Below are 18,000 nucleotides of genomic sequence, written 5' to 3'. Positions count from 1 at the left end.
TGGGTATTGTCTTTCTTATGTCGGACTGGAAGAATAAACATTGGTACTTTGGATCTGTGCAAAGTCCATTTTGGACAAAGGTCAGCAAGCGGTTTTCGATTGTCCTCGGCGACCTTTATCCTCATTTAGGCTTCTCATATCGCAAGTGTCTGTGTTTTCTCGACTGTACCGATTGCGTGGTCACATTGACAGGCCACACAAACAGCGCACCCAGTAACCGCGTTACTGCTGGTAACAGCGGCAAAAACTAGATCCGCTGGTAATCAGGGGAAGCTGCTGGAAGAGCCGGGCGCCACTTTACCAATCTGTAGGCGCCAGTTCCAAACAACAAAAGCAGACGATCGTGAACAACAGTGCGTACCAGCAACAACGATTGCACCGCCAAACAGCTGAGAGTGGAGGGCCTTGTGATGTTTATGCTGCAGCCGCTGCAGCTATCGGGTGTCAGCTATCGAACTGTTTGTACTCTCCAGCGACCAATTAAATGAGGGCATCTGCAAAGCCCAGCATGTTGTTTTCTTAAGATGTATTATTAATATTGCTAATATTGTATAGTATGGCCCATTGCCACAAGGGTCGCAGCTAGAAGAAATCACAGGCACCACCTGTTGTGAGATCGCAGCAGGGACTTTGTAATCTTTACTACCAACTACCATTCCCGCCAGATTGGATCGTCCTTTTCAGTAAAGATGCAGCTGCTTGCAACTACTCAAAAGAAGATTACAATTGGTGCATGTTAAGTGTGCCTAGAAGTCACGCAGACTTAAGTTATACGCAGACAGTTATAATCTGCTTTATAGTGCAATGCAGTCAAGAAATAGCTAATAAGTGAAAATAGCTTCTATCTGACAGATGCCGTTGAGCCAGAAAGAAGAGGCGCGAAGGCTCAAGTTCTTACAGTTTCAAGATATTTGCAATGCCAGATCTCCACCAAAAACATGTAAATGATTGAGGACTTGCCTCCACAAGGAATCCATTGGAACACTTTTCTAGTCAGTAGGTAGTGACACGAGTGTTTTTTCCAACTTCGACTTCGTTGTTGCTGTCCTTCAGCTAGTGGGATTAATTTCAAAACAGTTCACGCAAAGAACCGAAGCACTTGCTGTGAAGTACATCTACTGAGCTTTTGCTCACGCGCACTTCAACGGAGACAGAGTGTAGTTCTCCGTGCAAACTGCTTGGTGATATCAGTAAACCTGTTGAAGATACGAAAACATCGGATGCCGAAAAGGAACAATCAAAAATTTCATTATCTAACCCGTTCCAGACAGGTAAGAACAACTTAATTTGTATACAGTCGATACGGCAGTGGGTTTCACCACCGTTCTTTAATATCGTTAAACATTTCATTGTAGACTTCGGTTCTGGCCGTTTGAAATTGTTGATGAATTTCAGAATTAACAGTCGTTAGTCATCTTCGAATTGTTTCTCGCTCTGAAAGCATTCCGTTCAATTTGCGCGACAAACATCTTGATGCAATGAACGCTATGAAGTATCTTGGTGTACCTTATTTAGTAAGTAGTCTAATATTTTAGGTGACCCCTGATTCACATATTAGCCGCACCCTTTGATCAACAGAAAACAACTGATGAAATGGATTGGAGAGTCGCATAGCAGTTCTTTATTTTGTGAACTGCTTTCCAGCGTTTACAAAGTTCTACTGTAGCAACAGTATGAAGGATAAATTTGGTAAATAAATTAATTTAACAACTAATCGAATGATGAGTAATAAAACAGACAAAGAAGAATACATGAAATAACGCGAGCTGTGTTAGTATTTAGAGCAGGCAGGTGAAGTTAAATCCCATTTATGTAATAATTAGTTACTTGGTACCGCGCTATGTCTTGTTCATGCTATTGTATGGCAAGCTTCCCCTGAATATCCTAAGCAGAGCTCACACTGCTTTTGTATTGTGAAGGTTTTGGTGGATCACACATTTTGTGCCTTTATCCTATGATGTAGATCAATTCCTTGATAGTGTTTTCGATTTCTCATGATTATATAAAACCTGATTGTGGAGCCTATATTGCCTATCTCTGCGGGCACTGTCATTATCTTCAAGATACCGCCTGTCAAGACGGACAATATATATTAGATTGTTTTTAAACAAATTTTACAGCCGGCAATAAAATGTGGTGATAAGTGAATAAATTTAATTTATTAAGCTTGAGTCGATTTCGACACTCTAGATTTCGAAGTTCGAGCTTTTAATTTTTTTAAATCTATTGTTGGTTGAAATTAGGTCATATCAAATGAATATATAAAAGGGGATAGTTGCGTTTCATAGACTGTCCAGGTCTATTTCTTTTTGTGATTGAAACTTAAGCCCGCTTCAGAACCATTAGATCTTTTCGACAAATTTCAGTGGAAACTTATAAAATACTTCCAACCACATTCATCAAGATCATGTTTTTCAAAAGATCATTTTTTATGAGCATGCCACCTACTTCAATACGTGCAAATTTGTTACTGAAGACAATAGTTAGAAACAGCGGCTTGCACTACAATCTGATAATATCATGTTCATGTATGAGGCTGTTATAAGTGAATCCGACAGACTTTAAAATTGACCATCCTATGAACTACGCACTTCTAAAAGTCTCACTCACAAGCTGTTAAATAGATAGTTTCAGTGAAACAATAAGATTTTTAAGCGACTTAAATTTGCGATATAGCGGAGCTTGAAGTTAACCAAATCTCTTACAAATTTCATACAAAATGATTGTCTGTGGCTTCACTGTTAAACTATTAGGCTGTTACAGACGAATCCGGTGGATTCAGGTATTGAACAACCCTTGCTGCTAGCAGATGAAACTCGACTGCTAAATAGTCTAGTCTTCCGGAAACTTACGAGTGAAAACCCGCTCGAGTTCATTAAAAAAAAATGAGTTTCTTCAAAGTCATACAACGAAAATTCATCAAAGACTGGTGAAGATGTTAGGCAGAGAGGCTTTAAGCGAAAGTACAGTGCATAAATAGTGCAAGCATTTAAAGAAAAAAAAAGTGTTGAAGGCTAGAAAATAGGGGACCAGATTTTGAACCCCGAAGTGCAAGAACCTATTGCCACAACCGAAAAGGCTTTTGACGGAAGCAGAGCCTGAATTCTATGTGCTCTGTCGGCTAAAACTAGAATTTCGTGTGTGATGAGTCACATAATTATAGTCCAAATGCTGAAATTCGAAAACAGAGTAAAAAAATGGGTTCCCAGTGTATTTATTTCGGGTCAGCTGCAGATGCGTGTGGTGTATTCATTGTACCGTTTACAAAACCTTGATCAACGAAAAATCCACCTGCAGCATACACAAAACATGTTGCAATCTCTACCACCAGCCAGAAAGAGACTAAATGAGAAAACAGAGCTGCATTGGAGAGAAATTGACTTTGTTGGCAGTGTCAGGTAGTTACGCACATGAGGTGATGGTAGTATTTACAATGGACATCAGGCGGTATCTGCAACAATATGATGTTTGCCGAAGTCGAACAATGAATAAGCCCGATATCTCGAGTTCCTCTAATAACTTATGGACTCTTAACACGATAATCGAAAGCACGTAGTCTGCTTTCTTGATAGCAATACTAGATTTAATCGCCATGCGTCAATTTTAGATTGAGTAGAGGAATATTCAGCATTGATTTTAACTTGGTTACTCTTTCGGTTTGAGTCCGTGTGATTACGGGGCTTGCCCTGCTCCAAAAAGGGCAATTAGTGGTTTTTACTGTTGATTTAATTCGAGAAACTATGGTAGGTAAATTACATATCGGAACGCGAACGATTATATATATATATATATATGTCAACTGCTCAAAAACTGTCAGAGCGCTCAAAAAAAATGTGTTATCTCCAACATATATAAAAAAAAAACGATTCTAGTCTAACTGGTTGAAATGTTAAAATTTTATAGAATAAATTTGGAAAATTTCCGGATTCATTCGTAACAGTCTAATAGGTATATCATGAGGCGTAACGCCTGCACACGTAACATTTGTGTTCTCGATATATTTAATTCGATTCCATTAACTTTTGCTTGAAATTTTTTGCAAACAAATTGGGTTTCTATAAATAGATAAATACTATATTATATACCTAGACCTATTAGGACAAAAACAGTATCATGTTGCCAATATTGTGTCTGACCATACAGGCGCTAGATGTTTCCAATGTTTTTCCATAAACTTTAAAAATTACTAAAAGTTGTATAACCCGTATGTATTTTTTATGTGGAGAATGAGTCGGCAGTGTGTACTCTGCTCATTGACTTAATTGTTTTTGTTACATGAAGTGACGTACTATATACACTCTGTTGGAAACGGAGCCGTCATATTCTTTTGTGTATGATACAGTTTTTTTCTGACTAAAGGAATCGAACAGGCCCTGTTGTATATGATACAATGAGAGGAATGATATCGGATACCTAGATCCAGGTTAAGTATAGAATAAATGAGCGGAATCCAGAGGAACTGTGTATTCTGAGACAAGAAGAAAAAATAAATAACTTTAAATTATAACGATACTTAAATAGATGGCCCACGCCTTTCATTTATTCATATTAAGCAGATGTGAAACAATATTTATTAGGCCATTCTTCATTACTTCGCTTTATTTTTTTCTAAAATCTACTGAACCCATAGCTCTTGAAAGTTGCTTAATAGAATGTTCAAATCTGGCTTCCTGCTATCACTTTTTAAAGGATAGAACTTCCACATGAGGTTCGTTATAAGTAGTACATTTATAGAATAATAATAAAGAGTACTTATCATGTTATTTAAGTGAATCAGCTTATTGACGTTTCGATTTTGTTAGATTAACTCTTGGCGAATACAAGAAGTAACTTCAAGAGTGCAATAGGTGCCATTCATAATGGCGGGCTAATCTTTTTTACATGATGCTTATCTTACCCTTTGTGCTGAACTCTGGGTAGACTCGAATTGGAATAGTGCACACCAATTGCAGTCATATTTCTTCTGGGACAACGTTTGTACGGGAAACTTTTTTTGGCAGTTTAACGCAAGTGCTTTGCAAATGGTGTATGTACGCTTAAATTGATAACATCATAGTATTTAGTGATCAAAAAGTCTTGTACTTGACAAATAGTCTACCTCTCGTTTTTGAGAAAACTAACTTGAATATTTAATAAAAATAGACAGGAGTGGTTAACAAATTACTGTGCGAAAAGTCAGGAGGACCCTTGAGTCAGCTGTAGAGTGGAAAGAAGCAATAAAACTAGTTTTACGCAAAATGCGTCCACTACTGCTTTGCCTAATCGTACAGAAACAGTTTTTTTAATTATTAAAAACTGATGCATTACTCAGAAAGTCGGAGAGCGACCAATATGGATTGAAGCTAAAGGATGAGCTGTGTGTTGGGTGTTGGTGAAATTAATTGACTACATAATCGTAGATCACCTTATGTTATAGCCAAAACTATTTACACATATTGTGTATAGAAAAGTATCGTATTTTTGTAATTTGTATTGTAAACCTCAATCCCACATGGACCATTGAAACAGACATTTTTTACCACTCCTACAGATATAAGAATATTGATGAGAAGAAACAAACGTGAATGAGGTGTTCTATAAATGTGCTTCATGTGCTATAAATGGACGCAACTGAGTTGCTCAGGGCTCTCCATTGCAGCTGATAAATGACGACAGAAGGAGCGCTTTATTTATAGCGATTGAACCAGTCTGTATAATGGGACCACTGAAAAGGATTGCGTTAAAATCAAATGTTGAAACAACATGGATAAACAAACCCAATGGAAAAATAAAATGCAATGGACTATTTTAAAGAAATTATATTGAGTGAAAACATGAACATAACATCTATGACTAAAAGATGACTATTGGAAGACGGAAGTTCCATGAAATTGTCTTTTTCCGGAATGTTTCAAACATTTCCATGAATTGAGTTCTGGTAAAGAAAATCATTTTGCTTGCAGTTCTAATCTCTACAAGACTAATTCAGACTTGATTGTCAAAGACGTATCGTTGCCAAATGCACAGTAGATATATACTGCGTCTATCGTTCTCTCGACAAGGTCGACGACATATGTGACGCCGAACGGACAAATGTCATAGTGGGTTATTTCGATTTAGCGGGAATAGATTGGGAGTCATCACGTTACTGTTGTAATTCTGAGTAAGAGGCTCTTTTTTCAAAAATTTTTTTTCAATCTTCCAGGAAATTTTACTTCATAGTAGAACCCACACGGATGCATAGCAGCAATTTTTCATTAAGAAATAATTTTGACATCGTCCTATATGTCAATGACTCTATCGAGTAAGTATAAGGTTTACCTGCGACAATAATGCAATCACATTTTGTCTTTATGGGACAATAGACAAGGATAGACGGTTGTTTTGTGTTTTTGTATGATTATAAACAGAAGGACAATGAATTAATGAAAATGGGACTAGACTGGATCTACAGGAGTAGACGTCACTGTCAACAAGATGTGCTTCTAGTTTCTGAAGTTAATGCTTGTTCTTCGAAAGCTTCACATATCCATTTCTATTCTGCTGAATGTTTTAGATAGCTCGTTTATCTCACCAAAACGACACCTTATAGTGGGCTGCATTAAGCTGATTTTCTCTAAATTTCTAGAATTTCAAGCAGAGAAGATTTACGCGGAAGATGAAACCGAATAGCCAAATACTTTTCTGCATAGAGGGGAAACTTTGCTTATTTTTGAAGGGTGTCATGTTAACTTAGATAGTCGTCTACAAACAACAAGGTGGCCACCAACGTTGTCCGCCCACGCTCATCAGTGAGAATTGGTCTGCATAGTTGGGTTTGAACTGTATTGTGACAGCAGTTATTAGATTATAACTACTATAGATAATAGCTAGTTACTATTTAGTGTTACCGCCATTTGCAAGTAGAATCAGATACATTTAATAGCAAGCAAAGCGCGGCGCGAAGCCAGAGCCCTCGCCGGGCCGCCCGGTATCATAAACATGTCGTTGTTAACGCAAACCCCATATAATACGAGATTACCATTTTCACAGCAGATTTTCAATTTTTTAAAAATTAGATGTAGATATTTGTCACAAAAAACAAAAGATAAAAAATCTTTAAGTTCTTTAAGTTTAACAAGTCAATATTCCAGCCGAGGCAACAAATATTTGAGTCCTTTTTCAATACATTATTGTTTGACCGGAAAAAAACTCCTTCAGCCTTGATGACAACTTAGCAACGGAGTTAATGCGGCAACTACATGCAAAATTAATGAACCACGTATATAAGTAGTTTTGTTTTTAATATATAATATTCATTTAGTCTACTATGTGCAATTTGCTATGAAAAAGAAAATGATAAAAAACGCCCATTAAAGGTCGGCCAAAAGCCACTATTTATGTACGTCTTCGAGAAGTCCACCAACATTTATGCAATTCACATAGGTCTCGGAAACAGAATCAATGATTTAGCACTAAAAAAGCTTCGTGATAAAGCTGCAGAGATGTACCAAAAGCCAAGGGATCACAAGAACAAGACAAATCTATAATTGGCTGAGCCCTTGCAAACATACAATACTAGAACAAGCCGATGAACGAATTCAGTCAGATAGGGTAATTACTGTTGGTGATTATGTTAGGCTGTGTGTAGTATAAACAAATCAGATCAGTTAAATCATCGGCTGAACAGGAGCGGGACGAAGCCCGCGGTTCGGCCAGTATATTCTATAAACTACTAAAAATCTGTGTCCATTTGTTTCTTGAAGCCAAAACAACATTTTAATCTAGTTAAACTAGACACTTCTATGGATCGCTAAAACTTTATCCAAGAAAGACCTGCGCGACAAATGGACCCGATTGGCCAACTACCTCTTCTTTTAAAGGCAATATTTGATTTTTCTCATAGATCATCATGTCGTAAACCGCGACTTCGTTCTTACCTTACATGTGCGAAATCGACGCCGCACCAGTGCTTACGGATGCCAAGGTGGCTGCCACTGTCACTGGAACTGATATATCATCAAATGTAAAAATGCGTATCTCTGACCAACTGTTTAAACTCTATCGTTGAAGAAGCTATTAGGCCGTTATTTGACGTTGCATCTATAATAATTATCATCCACATTTGATATTGTACATAGCCAAAATAAAACAAAAGCGCAGAGGGACTTATAGGTGGCGTGTTGTTGTGCACGTGAGGGGTGTAACCAGCTCACTGAAGATTAGAACAGTGGTAGATCGAGAAGAGAGCCGGAAGGGCGAAGTTCCTAACCAAAAAAAACTGGAAAAAGCTCGTTATGAAAACGGGCCTCTGTTTTCCAACGACACGAATTAAATGAAGTGGACACCTGGGTCGAAGAAACTACGATACAAGCGTTTGACGAAACTCGCTAATAAGCGCAGCAAAACTTTTGAAGGAATATCTGATTTCATGAATAGGTCGCTCTGCCCATGTAAACTACGGTAGTAATTAGAAGGAGATGGAAAGCTGCTTTATCGTGCTCAAGAGAGAGGCTGATTTTTATATATTTATATATATATCATTTTATATAAAGATTATCAGAGTAATTTACGAATACTACTCTGTAGTGATTTAGTTATGTACTATGTTATGTATATTTTTGTAATAATAAGTCGAATTATGATCGTTGCGTCACCTGAATATTCTTCCTGGCCATTTTCACCATGATATGAAATATACTTATTATGCCAGTTAAAGAGGCAGTCGCTAAGATCCGCGTCAATACGCTTTTCGCGTGGACTACGAATAATATGAGCTTTGCGTCTGTTTGCTTACTTAGTAAATAAATAAAAAAGTATTGCTTTTACAGAGGGTGCCATGTCAAGTTGCAACAAACGTCACTTGGCTGGGGCAATGCACGTTCAAACAAAAATGTCTTTGGACCAACTCGGTAGAAGCTGCGGTCGTTCCTGGCATGTTGCACGACTAGTAACTGCCTCAGGCAATGTCCTGCCTGATAATCAACTCATTCAACGCCGTCGAATCTCCATAGTGGTAAGATTATTGTGTTGTGGCCCATTCTACATATAATAAACATCGCTAATGTAAGTGGTCATTGATTTTGTAAAACGTACAAAGTAAATAGTAGATCATGTGGCCCAATTGTAGAAATGGTCATGAAGTGGGTTAAAACACGCAAAAGAGGAGTTTTCCTTTTTCATCTGATTGAGATACCCGAAACCTTATTTTTCAATTTAAGTAGCTTTATAATCTTGAATTACGGAAATTTCTTGGTGTGCAAATGGCTGTCTCGGGCTACGTGTTTTACTTTAATACTTTTTAATCTAAATGCCGCTGGGTATTAGCAACAAACTTATATACTCGATTATTTTTTGGGCGTCTGCATATATTTTGCTGGTCAATAAGTTGCTGTCTATTTCTTTTGTCGATTTTTTTTAAGTTTGTTGTCATAAACTGATGGGCAAGCATCATATATCATTGGAAAACCTCTCGTTCGCTCAATCAGCTTTGTGCAATCGCGTTCTATGGTTCAAAACAAATTACCCTAAGTGGAAGATAAAAATTGGTGTTTTGGATGACAAAATTATTCGTTTTTCACTGAGATAAGAAAAAATGCCATTTTTTAACTTTGGGTAGGTGCGGAATATACGTTGATGATTTTGAAACTGAGGGTACCATTCAAAAGTGGCATGTAGAGTTAGAAAATGGCATGTTTACCCTGAAAAGCGTCCATTACCTCGGATGGCATCAGCCATTTCTGGAGAAAAAAAATGTTAACGATATTACATATTAAAAGAGCCTAGCTTTTTTTAACTGTAAAATCTTTGTCTTTCACCCAAATGTACATGACTTAAGTACTTTGAAGTTAGAATAAAATTGAGACAACAAATAGAACTAAACAGTTGCGACAAACCTATACAACAAAAAATGATCTTAACAATATATAAAAAGTAATTATAGATTTGTGTGTTCTATTTAAATAATCAGTGTAGGATTGGTTCTGATATTCCGTTAACTATATTTTACTTTCGACAACGATGTTGTCGTAACAAACAAGCCGCTTTTTTTATTACCTGGAGTTTCACTGATGAGCGCTGCTGTAGAAGACGGTACCACGGTATAGTTGTTAATGCACACGGTAAACCTTTAACACGACTAGTCGGTAAATTACTGTTGTCGACGGGGTCCGCCGTGGACACGATTGATAACATATTGTTCTACACCTATTATGTTATAGCAGTGACATCAATGTAATCCCTCAGTTTACCAAAATTATATTAGTCGGTTAAGCCATACCTGCTGCTAAGCTCGTTTGATACCATATGTTCAAATTAAAAGCTTCGCAAAACTGAATGCGTTCTTCATTTTCAATGTTTCGTTTAACTGACCTCTATATGCGTTGAGTGTCGTTTCTACATTAAATTTTAATATACTTCGTTCAGTAATGTTGCAGGTGGTCAACAGAATTTTGTTTGGAACGTTTTTCAGGATATTAACACGGGACAGCGCACATGGAGTGGAACATGCAACTTCATAGACAGCTCCGTGGCCTATAAAAATGCAGGTTCTATAGATAAAAAACTTGAGACCCATAAAGACACCGGGAAGAAGTGCCATTCCTCCAAGGCTACAAAGTTAGCTAAAAGAACTGAAGACATCGTATTGGACTACGGTGGACAGTCGCATTCCAGGTTGGATCTCCAACTTGGAAATTCTGCGACCGAGATTAATGCTCGAACTATACAAGAAAAACAATGTAAGAGTGTTGATTATGTTCAAGTGGCTAGACATCATTGTGTAGATAAAAATAGACTTTCGCTAAATGAAGGTCACTTGAAGCTCGACCTAAAAGCGGATGTAAAAATCGAACAAGCGGATGTATCAAAGCTTCTCGATGTGACGAACAAGGTGTCTGATCTTGTAGAGACTTCTGAAACAAAAGAAGTGACTAATAATGATGTCACAAACCGAGAGGGAAGGCTGCAATCCCAAAACCAGATCAGAGAATGCAACTCGGATACAGATACCCAACTAGTATTGAATCAGGGAGAAAGAAAAAACACTTGCGATGACGCGAAAGCACAATCTAAGCCCGACTTTCACCAGTTAGTGATGCCGATGACCACTGACGCAGCTCAGAGAGATTGTTTACTCGATATGCCTAATACGGCGAAAGGCGTTGAAAATAGTCTTAGTCAAGTTCAGCAGGTTGTATCGAACTCCGACAACATTGACTCGGACATAGAAACTCAAGTGGTTCGGTTGGGCATATCCGGATCTTTTGTTGATTCTCAAAACAACGAAAATGATTCGACGGCGGAAAGTGGACAAAAAGGAAAACATTGCGTTGCGAACATTCAAGTCTCAGAGTTGGAACAATCTGAAACTTGTGGCGTTGCGCAGCACGCGGTAGTTTCCCATAACGGGTGCAAAAATCAGGAGCAGCAATTTGAATTTTGTGCTTGTGAAATCATGCCTAAAATAGTATACCAGAATAATGATGCGACAACCTCTGACCAACTGAAGACAGCGCGTAATGTGTTCAACGTCAGTAAGGATAAAGCTGAGCGAAGTCAACGTCTGCCGCCTGAATATGGGCTCAGGGTTCGTCAGTGTGAGAACTTGCATAACGATAAAGTGACAGCGCACAACGACGATGTAGACATTCAGACAGGAAATGAAAAGAGCGGGAGTCTTCAAATGCTTCCCGAAATCTATGTCCAGCAACCATTAATCGATAAAAACGTCGATATCCATAAAGTCGCGGGATCTTATAGCATGAAACAACATGCACTGGAGATTGCGGATTCTGATAACGTTCAAGGTATACTGTCTCAAACACGCGTACAGGAGTATATCAAGTTAAGCACGGAAGGTGCTCCCATTGTCCAAGCAGTGGATCGTACTTGTTCGGAAGCGGTACTTAATAATGAAGAAAGTAGAGATGATAAGAAAAATGGAATCCAACGACTACAGGTTAACACAGCAAATGACCAGCAAGCCGACCCCAGGTTGGGTGGAGAAGCGACCTGCTCCTCAAGAAATGGTGCTTTCGGCGATGAAAAACAAGTGCCGTATATAAACAGTCTCCCCCAGCTAGAACCTCATGGAGACATGTCAGTACAATACAACACAGACATGTATAGGACTGCGAGAGCAGCTAGGCAAAGTATGGTTAATGAGATAGGTCAGACAGAGCAATGTCGCATTGAGGTTGGCGTTCAATCATTTCAGCCAAATCGGAACATCCCGATAGTCTACGGTAATACACAAAGTGTTGTTAGCATTCCATATTCACTGACGAAAACGGTGGCCAGCGTCGATGATAGAGCCAAACAGTCACCGCCTACATCGACAACCATTTCGCAGTCGCTATCGGCAAATTGGGAAGATCAAGCAGAAGTATCACCTTCATATAAGATGAAAAAAAGAACAGAAACGATGACGAGGGATGACGAGCACGGATTTGAAAACGATGCAACTTCGACTAAAACGGATGCCGTAATCGAGTCTGTCTGGCAAACGAGCGTGTATAAACCTGTCTTTGTTCGTGCAATTAGGCATCTGGAAGATGATGCCGTTCAACTACAGTGGCCTTATACACCGCCAAAGTACGAGCCAATGCATAGTAGCATGTCCGTTGTCATGACGAACGTTCATGAGGAGGGTAAGGAAACGGAGAACAAGGCAGAAGTGTTGAATCGTCCTTGTCACTGCTGTAGCAACACAGGGACAGCTTCCAAGAAAGCGGAGCCTTCTGACCACGAGAAACCAACACTGGCCACGCTTTGTGCTGAGAGAAACCCATTGGATTTACGCGTAGACTATTCAAATGCCGGCTGTAGCAATTTCAAAACGGAAAATCTACGAGGCGGCCGACGTAGCACGCGGAAGCTTACTAAGGATCTGCATAAAACGAGCTTTAAAAGTAGATCAGTTGTAAACAAGAACGTCTGGTTACCTAAGTTTACGCCAGAGGTTGCAGCTGAAGAACAATTTCGGGATTCTGAATGGCAGAATATACCAAGAGTCGCCAATACCATACCGGATCAGATATCTCGACTTACAACGTCGGAGTATGGATCCCATCACCTCTCTACAAATGTGTATGATTACGTTGAACAATCGGATTTTGAAGGTCACATCCCGTATCCGAGTCCGAGTGAGTGGGATATACCGTACCACGGCCCAGAATCAATGGTAAACCTTGTTGGAGCTAATGTTACCTTGGTCGCAGAAGCCAGCGAGCGAACGCCAATCTTGGGAGGGGGTGAAAACGATCTAGGCCACTCGAAGATCACTACAACAACAACAACGGCTGCAGACGAGGTCTTGGTTGGTATGGATCATACTGACCTAGCCCACACCGGTAGTTGCGGCCTCAGTAATAATCACAGAGTCGACCTAACCACAGAAAATATGTTTCCAGCTATGCATACTGATGTAGGAGAAAACTTACTAAAATGCTTAACTGAGCCTTACATTATTACTGAACAAAAGGCTAAGCCGACTTCCATCATGGCGAGTATTTTTCCTGTCAATAAATGCCGAAGCTTTTTAGAGACACAAAATCGCTTGGATATAGGGGAGCAAATTTCAGGGGTATACGCAGAAGCGACACACTACCCACCTTCCAAATATGGACAGCCTGCAACAACTGGTGTTCAAGATAAGATCGCTGACCTGAGGTCGTCGTCATGTACCCCATTGATGATTCAATTCTCCGGCCCAAAGCCACAAACCCGAAATGAGCAAGGGTCCTTAAGCCCCGACGTCTCTGTAGGGTTGCCCGAAGGTCAGATAAGGCGACGCCAATATAGTTCTCTGGTAGACCTGAAATGTCACAACGCTCTGACGGATCAGCCAGATTGTTTGATCTACACTGCAAATAACTGCAGCCGAAAAGTGAATAATCGACCTCGTCGAAGACAGCGTCTGGTGGAACAGTCGCTAGAGGCTATTCCACAACAATCGAAAGACTATATTGAGCTCTCGCCCAACACAGAGAGCCTTCCTCTTAAGATTTTTAATGGTAAGTCTAGCTAGGAGTTGCTTTCAGCTGTATGCCGTAGGCTAGAATGTGTTTTGATTCTGTTTTTCGTATTGGCTCAAGTTGCACAATCGGCAACGTGCTTCCGCACGCACAGTCTATTTAACGGTCTTGGGTTAAAGTTTGAACTTTAAACAACGCGTAATTGAAGCCAGATCTTCCAATGAAGAAAAAACTAGAGATTGTTTGTAGCTATTTAAGGGTTAGGAGACTTTAGTTTTTATTAAACATAGTACGTTAAATGCCTTTTATATATATATATATATAGGTAATGTTTTAACTATAGCTTATATGTTCGTGCTGTCTATCTCGAAGTAACGTGCCGCTGTTAGTCGGCCGCCTAATTAAAAACAATCTTTTATTATTTATTAAATCGTCGTATCTTTTCTATGAAATTTGAATAGGTGTTTCTGATCGACCTTCGATGAATACCGGTTCATCTCTTCCAAGCGCGGCTGCGAACGTTACTCAGACACAGATCAAAAGACCCCGTCTGGTAGGTTCCTTTATCCTTTGTCAACTAGCCTTTTGCGATTTGAATGTTCTTTAATGTTCTACTATCAAGGATTACAGCTTAATATATTTCGTAGTTTATTGGCCGACCGATCTGTAAAATTATCAACTGAAATACGCGACGCACAAAGGTCTTCTATATATTTACTATATAACCTATATTGAGCAAGGTTTTGCTACAATAAGCTAATTCTTCTATAATCCGAATATTACATCGAAATAAACGCTAAGACATAAACACAGCTTATATCCCAAAAAAACTAGAAGAACATCACGTGAAACTATATACTCTATATTCGAAATCACTGTTAATATCGAAGAAAAGGAACATTATCTAGTATTTTGCCCCGTAGTATTATTTTTTTTCAATATACGCAGGCTTCATTATTTTAAAGTTCGATTACATTGATAGCTTATTTCGTCTCATTGGTACGCAGATATCTATAGAGACGACCACGTTTTCAAGCCCAAATAACCATGACTCAACCGACCCTACGTTAGCTGTTGAAGTTGAATCGGAAAGAAGCTTGAACCACTTGTGTGCACCCCTCACTACCGAACGAACAAGCGACTTTAACCGCCATATGGAATCGTCTCACCGTTCGCAAGAGCTGGATGTCTCGAAACTTTTCAATGGAGATCTTGGTAAACACGCTATTGTCCTTTTTTTTTTTTCGAAACGTATTTTAATTATAGATATTACTACAGAAATAAGTATATATATACGATTCGTCTCATTAGCTAGACTAAACATACGTGTGAAGCTTACTCGACGATATTTCAGACGACAACCAGGGCAACAAAGGTCGGACAGTACCTCTTCGTATTTACAAAGCGATAGAGTTCGTAATCACTTAAATAGATATAAATACCTATCACTTAGATACGACAATTAAACGCGTACTTACTTTTTAAATTACCGGATCAGATTTAGATCTTCCTGTATGAGGAAAAACTACATGTAGACGAGTCTCAGTAGAATATCTATCTTTATTTTACAGTATCAGCCGTAGATGCTGAACTTGATGAAGCACAGCGAAACTTCGAGTTTACGACGTGGGAAAATTTTGTCGGTGAGCTCATTTGTACACTGATTTCATTTGGCTAATTAACTGATAAATTAGAGGGTTTCCTACAGGTCAACGATTTAGACCATGACTGCTACATCGTAACTAGTTGATGATACTTATATTTCAATGCATAAAGATCTGTTTTTCCGACTTTTAGCCGCATACAGGATTGATTTACCTGTAATAATCCCGCGAATTTTGTTGTTGTCAGCCACCCTTGAAGAATTGTTCCGTCGTTTGGGTATGATATTTTGTATATGCACACATACAATTCGTGCGCATCCACAGGCAGTAGTATTATATATAAAAATGAAGTTGCATTTCCAAACAGAGGTAAGACGTTCACATGAGATCGCGAGCTAGGTTCACAGGTGGTAATAGACTAGCCAATCTATTTGCTAATTTCTCACCCTTTCCTTGTACCTCTATTCTTTGTTGCAGGCCTGGTAGAACGTGTGCATAACCTCACTACATTACGTAAGCAACTAATCCTACATAGGCAACAGGCTGGTAAGGAGAATGTGATGAACGCAACTCCTTCTATGTCATGCGGCTTTGGAATCAGTGTTGCCGATATTGCGAATCTTCAGTCCCCGCCAGGCGACGGCAGCTCTAGGAGAACAGGACAACTTCCATATCTGCAGGAGAAACAAGACAACTTACCAAACTATGGGATGAGCGCTGCAGATAGTAATGGCCACGCCTCTATACGATTGCATTCAGGCATCGTTGATCAGAACACTACATTATCGGGCGCCTATTTTAAGGCAGTCCAAAGTGATAAGCAGACGAGATACAACAAAGAGCAACTAAATATCAATAATAACTACCTAACTATGGAACAACACGCGATAACGAATGCTGATAGTTTAAAAATAGAAAGAGATGGGAGGCTGAATTACGAGCGTCCGTTGTCAAGTTTGTCGACCAACTCTGATGCCACCATAATTGTCAACTGCATGGCTGAGTTGGGCGTACAGCAGTAGAAACGTATATTTATTTTATGTTGTTTTTGTATATACTGTAACCGTCATAGTTTTTGGATATATTAGTGGATAATAGTGAATAGATTAGTACATACAATCAGAAAAATGGGTTTGGAACAGAATTATTAATCAACATTGTGAGAATGGTTCTACCAGAGTTCCCTCACCTGTCCGTCAAAACCAATACCGTAACTAAAATGCTTAATGATGGATGGATGGATGTGTCTAAGTTCTCTATAGTGAATGTTAAATCTTCAGCGGTGGCATTCTTCAACCGTGGGGCATAAAGCTGGGTTAGCATGATATGTTACAAAAGCGTTTTTACACCTTACAGGTGTTTGTAGTCCAAAGATATTATCCAAATATATAGAAGCCTGATGATTAACCGTCTCATTGTGAAAATAACCCTAACAAATTTTCACCAGTATCCATCAGGTATATATGCTTATACGATCCCATGGCGTTAAATATATCTAAAGCATACATTTGTGTTTTTGTTATTTTGCGAAGCTTCTGTCGATTTTTGTGACGTACTGAAGGATAACCCAAAAATAGAACTGGTTTAAATATGGAGTAGTGATAGTAGAAAATCTTAAATGAGCCCATGTAAAAGCTGAGCTTCAAAATTTACGATTACCTACACTCGTCGGAAAATAACAATTTGTTCGTTCTTGCTTGTTAACAAAACTTAATAAATTTCTTTTAACTAAAAACCTGGTGCTCAATGCTTTCTTAGTCAACAGTTGCTGTTTCCGGGTTAGAGGCTGTTAATCGACAAAAACCTAGTTGACTTACTTAGGCCGCGTCACAACCACAACATAAAGGTACTGCCATTTACCGAATTACGGAGATCTAGAACTGGATAAACCTACTATATTATAATCGTACGTATACATGTGTTATATGCCATGATCTCATTGTGCATGCGTTCACAACCTACTAGAGGAGTCAACAATTTCGAGCTGGACAAGGTGTACAGTCATATTTTAACCGTTTAGAGTCAGTAATGCAAATTCTAATAACTGTTATGTCTTAAACATACGATGAAATAATAAAGGTATATTTCGTGTTAAGCATCAGTAGTGTTTTCTTTAATTTTTGTCGTACTGAAATATGTAGCGTTCGACGAACGTGTTTGCAAGTGTCGTTTGTTACTCAGCACGAAACACCGATACAATTCGTGTGATATGAGAAAAAAATTAGCGCTCCGGTGTGTGTGGGGAAATTGTGTAGTGTTATTTGCTTGAGGGGTAGAAACACCCCAGGAAAAACTAGGCAACCGTACCTATTTAACATTTCTATCACTGTTCCCTTGTCTCTTAGTGGCTTTATGCATTCGTTTTGCATGTAATTTTTCCAGATAAGTGAAATTTACTAAGATTACTCGGAACATATCGTACTAACTTCAGTGTTTGATTTCCTTGTCTTAAGTATAACAAT

The 18,000-nt window shown here is 38.9% G+C and overlaps 1 protein-coding gene across 1 annotated transcript; it reads left to right on the top strand.

Annotated features, from left to right (window-relative positions):
• Nucleotides 1-442: 442 nt before the first annotated feature.
• Nucleotides 443-17,636, top strand: LOC111271639 (uncharacterized). Its single transcript, XM_022852574.2, has 7 exons — nucleotides 443-1,271; nucleotides 8,790-8,974; nucleotides 10,430-13,973; nucleotides 14,396-14,487; nucleotides 14,942-15,149; nucleotides 15,506-15,577; nucleotides 16,016-17,636. Exons 2-7 carry the CDS (start codon nucleotides 8,798-8,800, stop codon nucleotides 16,558-16,560), a joined length of 4,638 nt encoding a protein of 1,545 aa, XP_022708309.1. The 5' UTR covers nucleotides 443-1,271; nucleotides 8,790-8,797; the 3' UTR covers nucleotides 16,561-17,636.
• The last annotated feature ends 364 nt before the right edge of the window (nucleotides 17,637-18,000 follow it).

Source organism: Varroa jacobsoni, unplaced genomic scaffold (assembly GCF_002532875.2).
Source record: "Varroa jacobsoni isolate VJ856 unplaced genomic scaffold, vjacob_1.0 contig00817, whole genome shotgun sequence".
NCBI lineage: Eukaryota > Metazoa > Arthropoda > Arachnida > Mesostigmata > Varroidae > Varroa > Varroa jacobsoni.
This window is presented reverse-complemented; position numbering and strand designations above follow the sequence as displayed.

What these genes read in the sequence shown, in the direction of transcription:
- LOC111271639 (XM_022852574.2), top strand. Translation starts at nt 8,798, where the DNA reads ATGTCAAGTTGCAACAAACGTCACTTGGCTGGGGCAATGCACGTTCAA. An exon ending in TCCTCTTAAGATTTTTAATG is followed by an intron (nt 13,974 to 14,395) that starts GTAAGTCTAGCT and finishes AAATTTGAATAG; the next exon opens with GTGTTTCTGATCGACCTTCG. An exon ending in GACGTGGGAAAATTTTGTCG is followed by an intron (nt 15,578 to 16,015) that starts GTGAGCTCATTT and finishes TCTTTGTTGCAG; the next exon opens with GCCTGGTAGAACGTGTGCAT.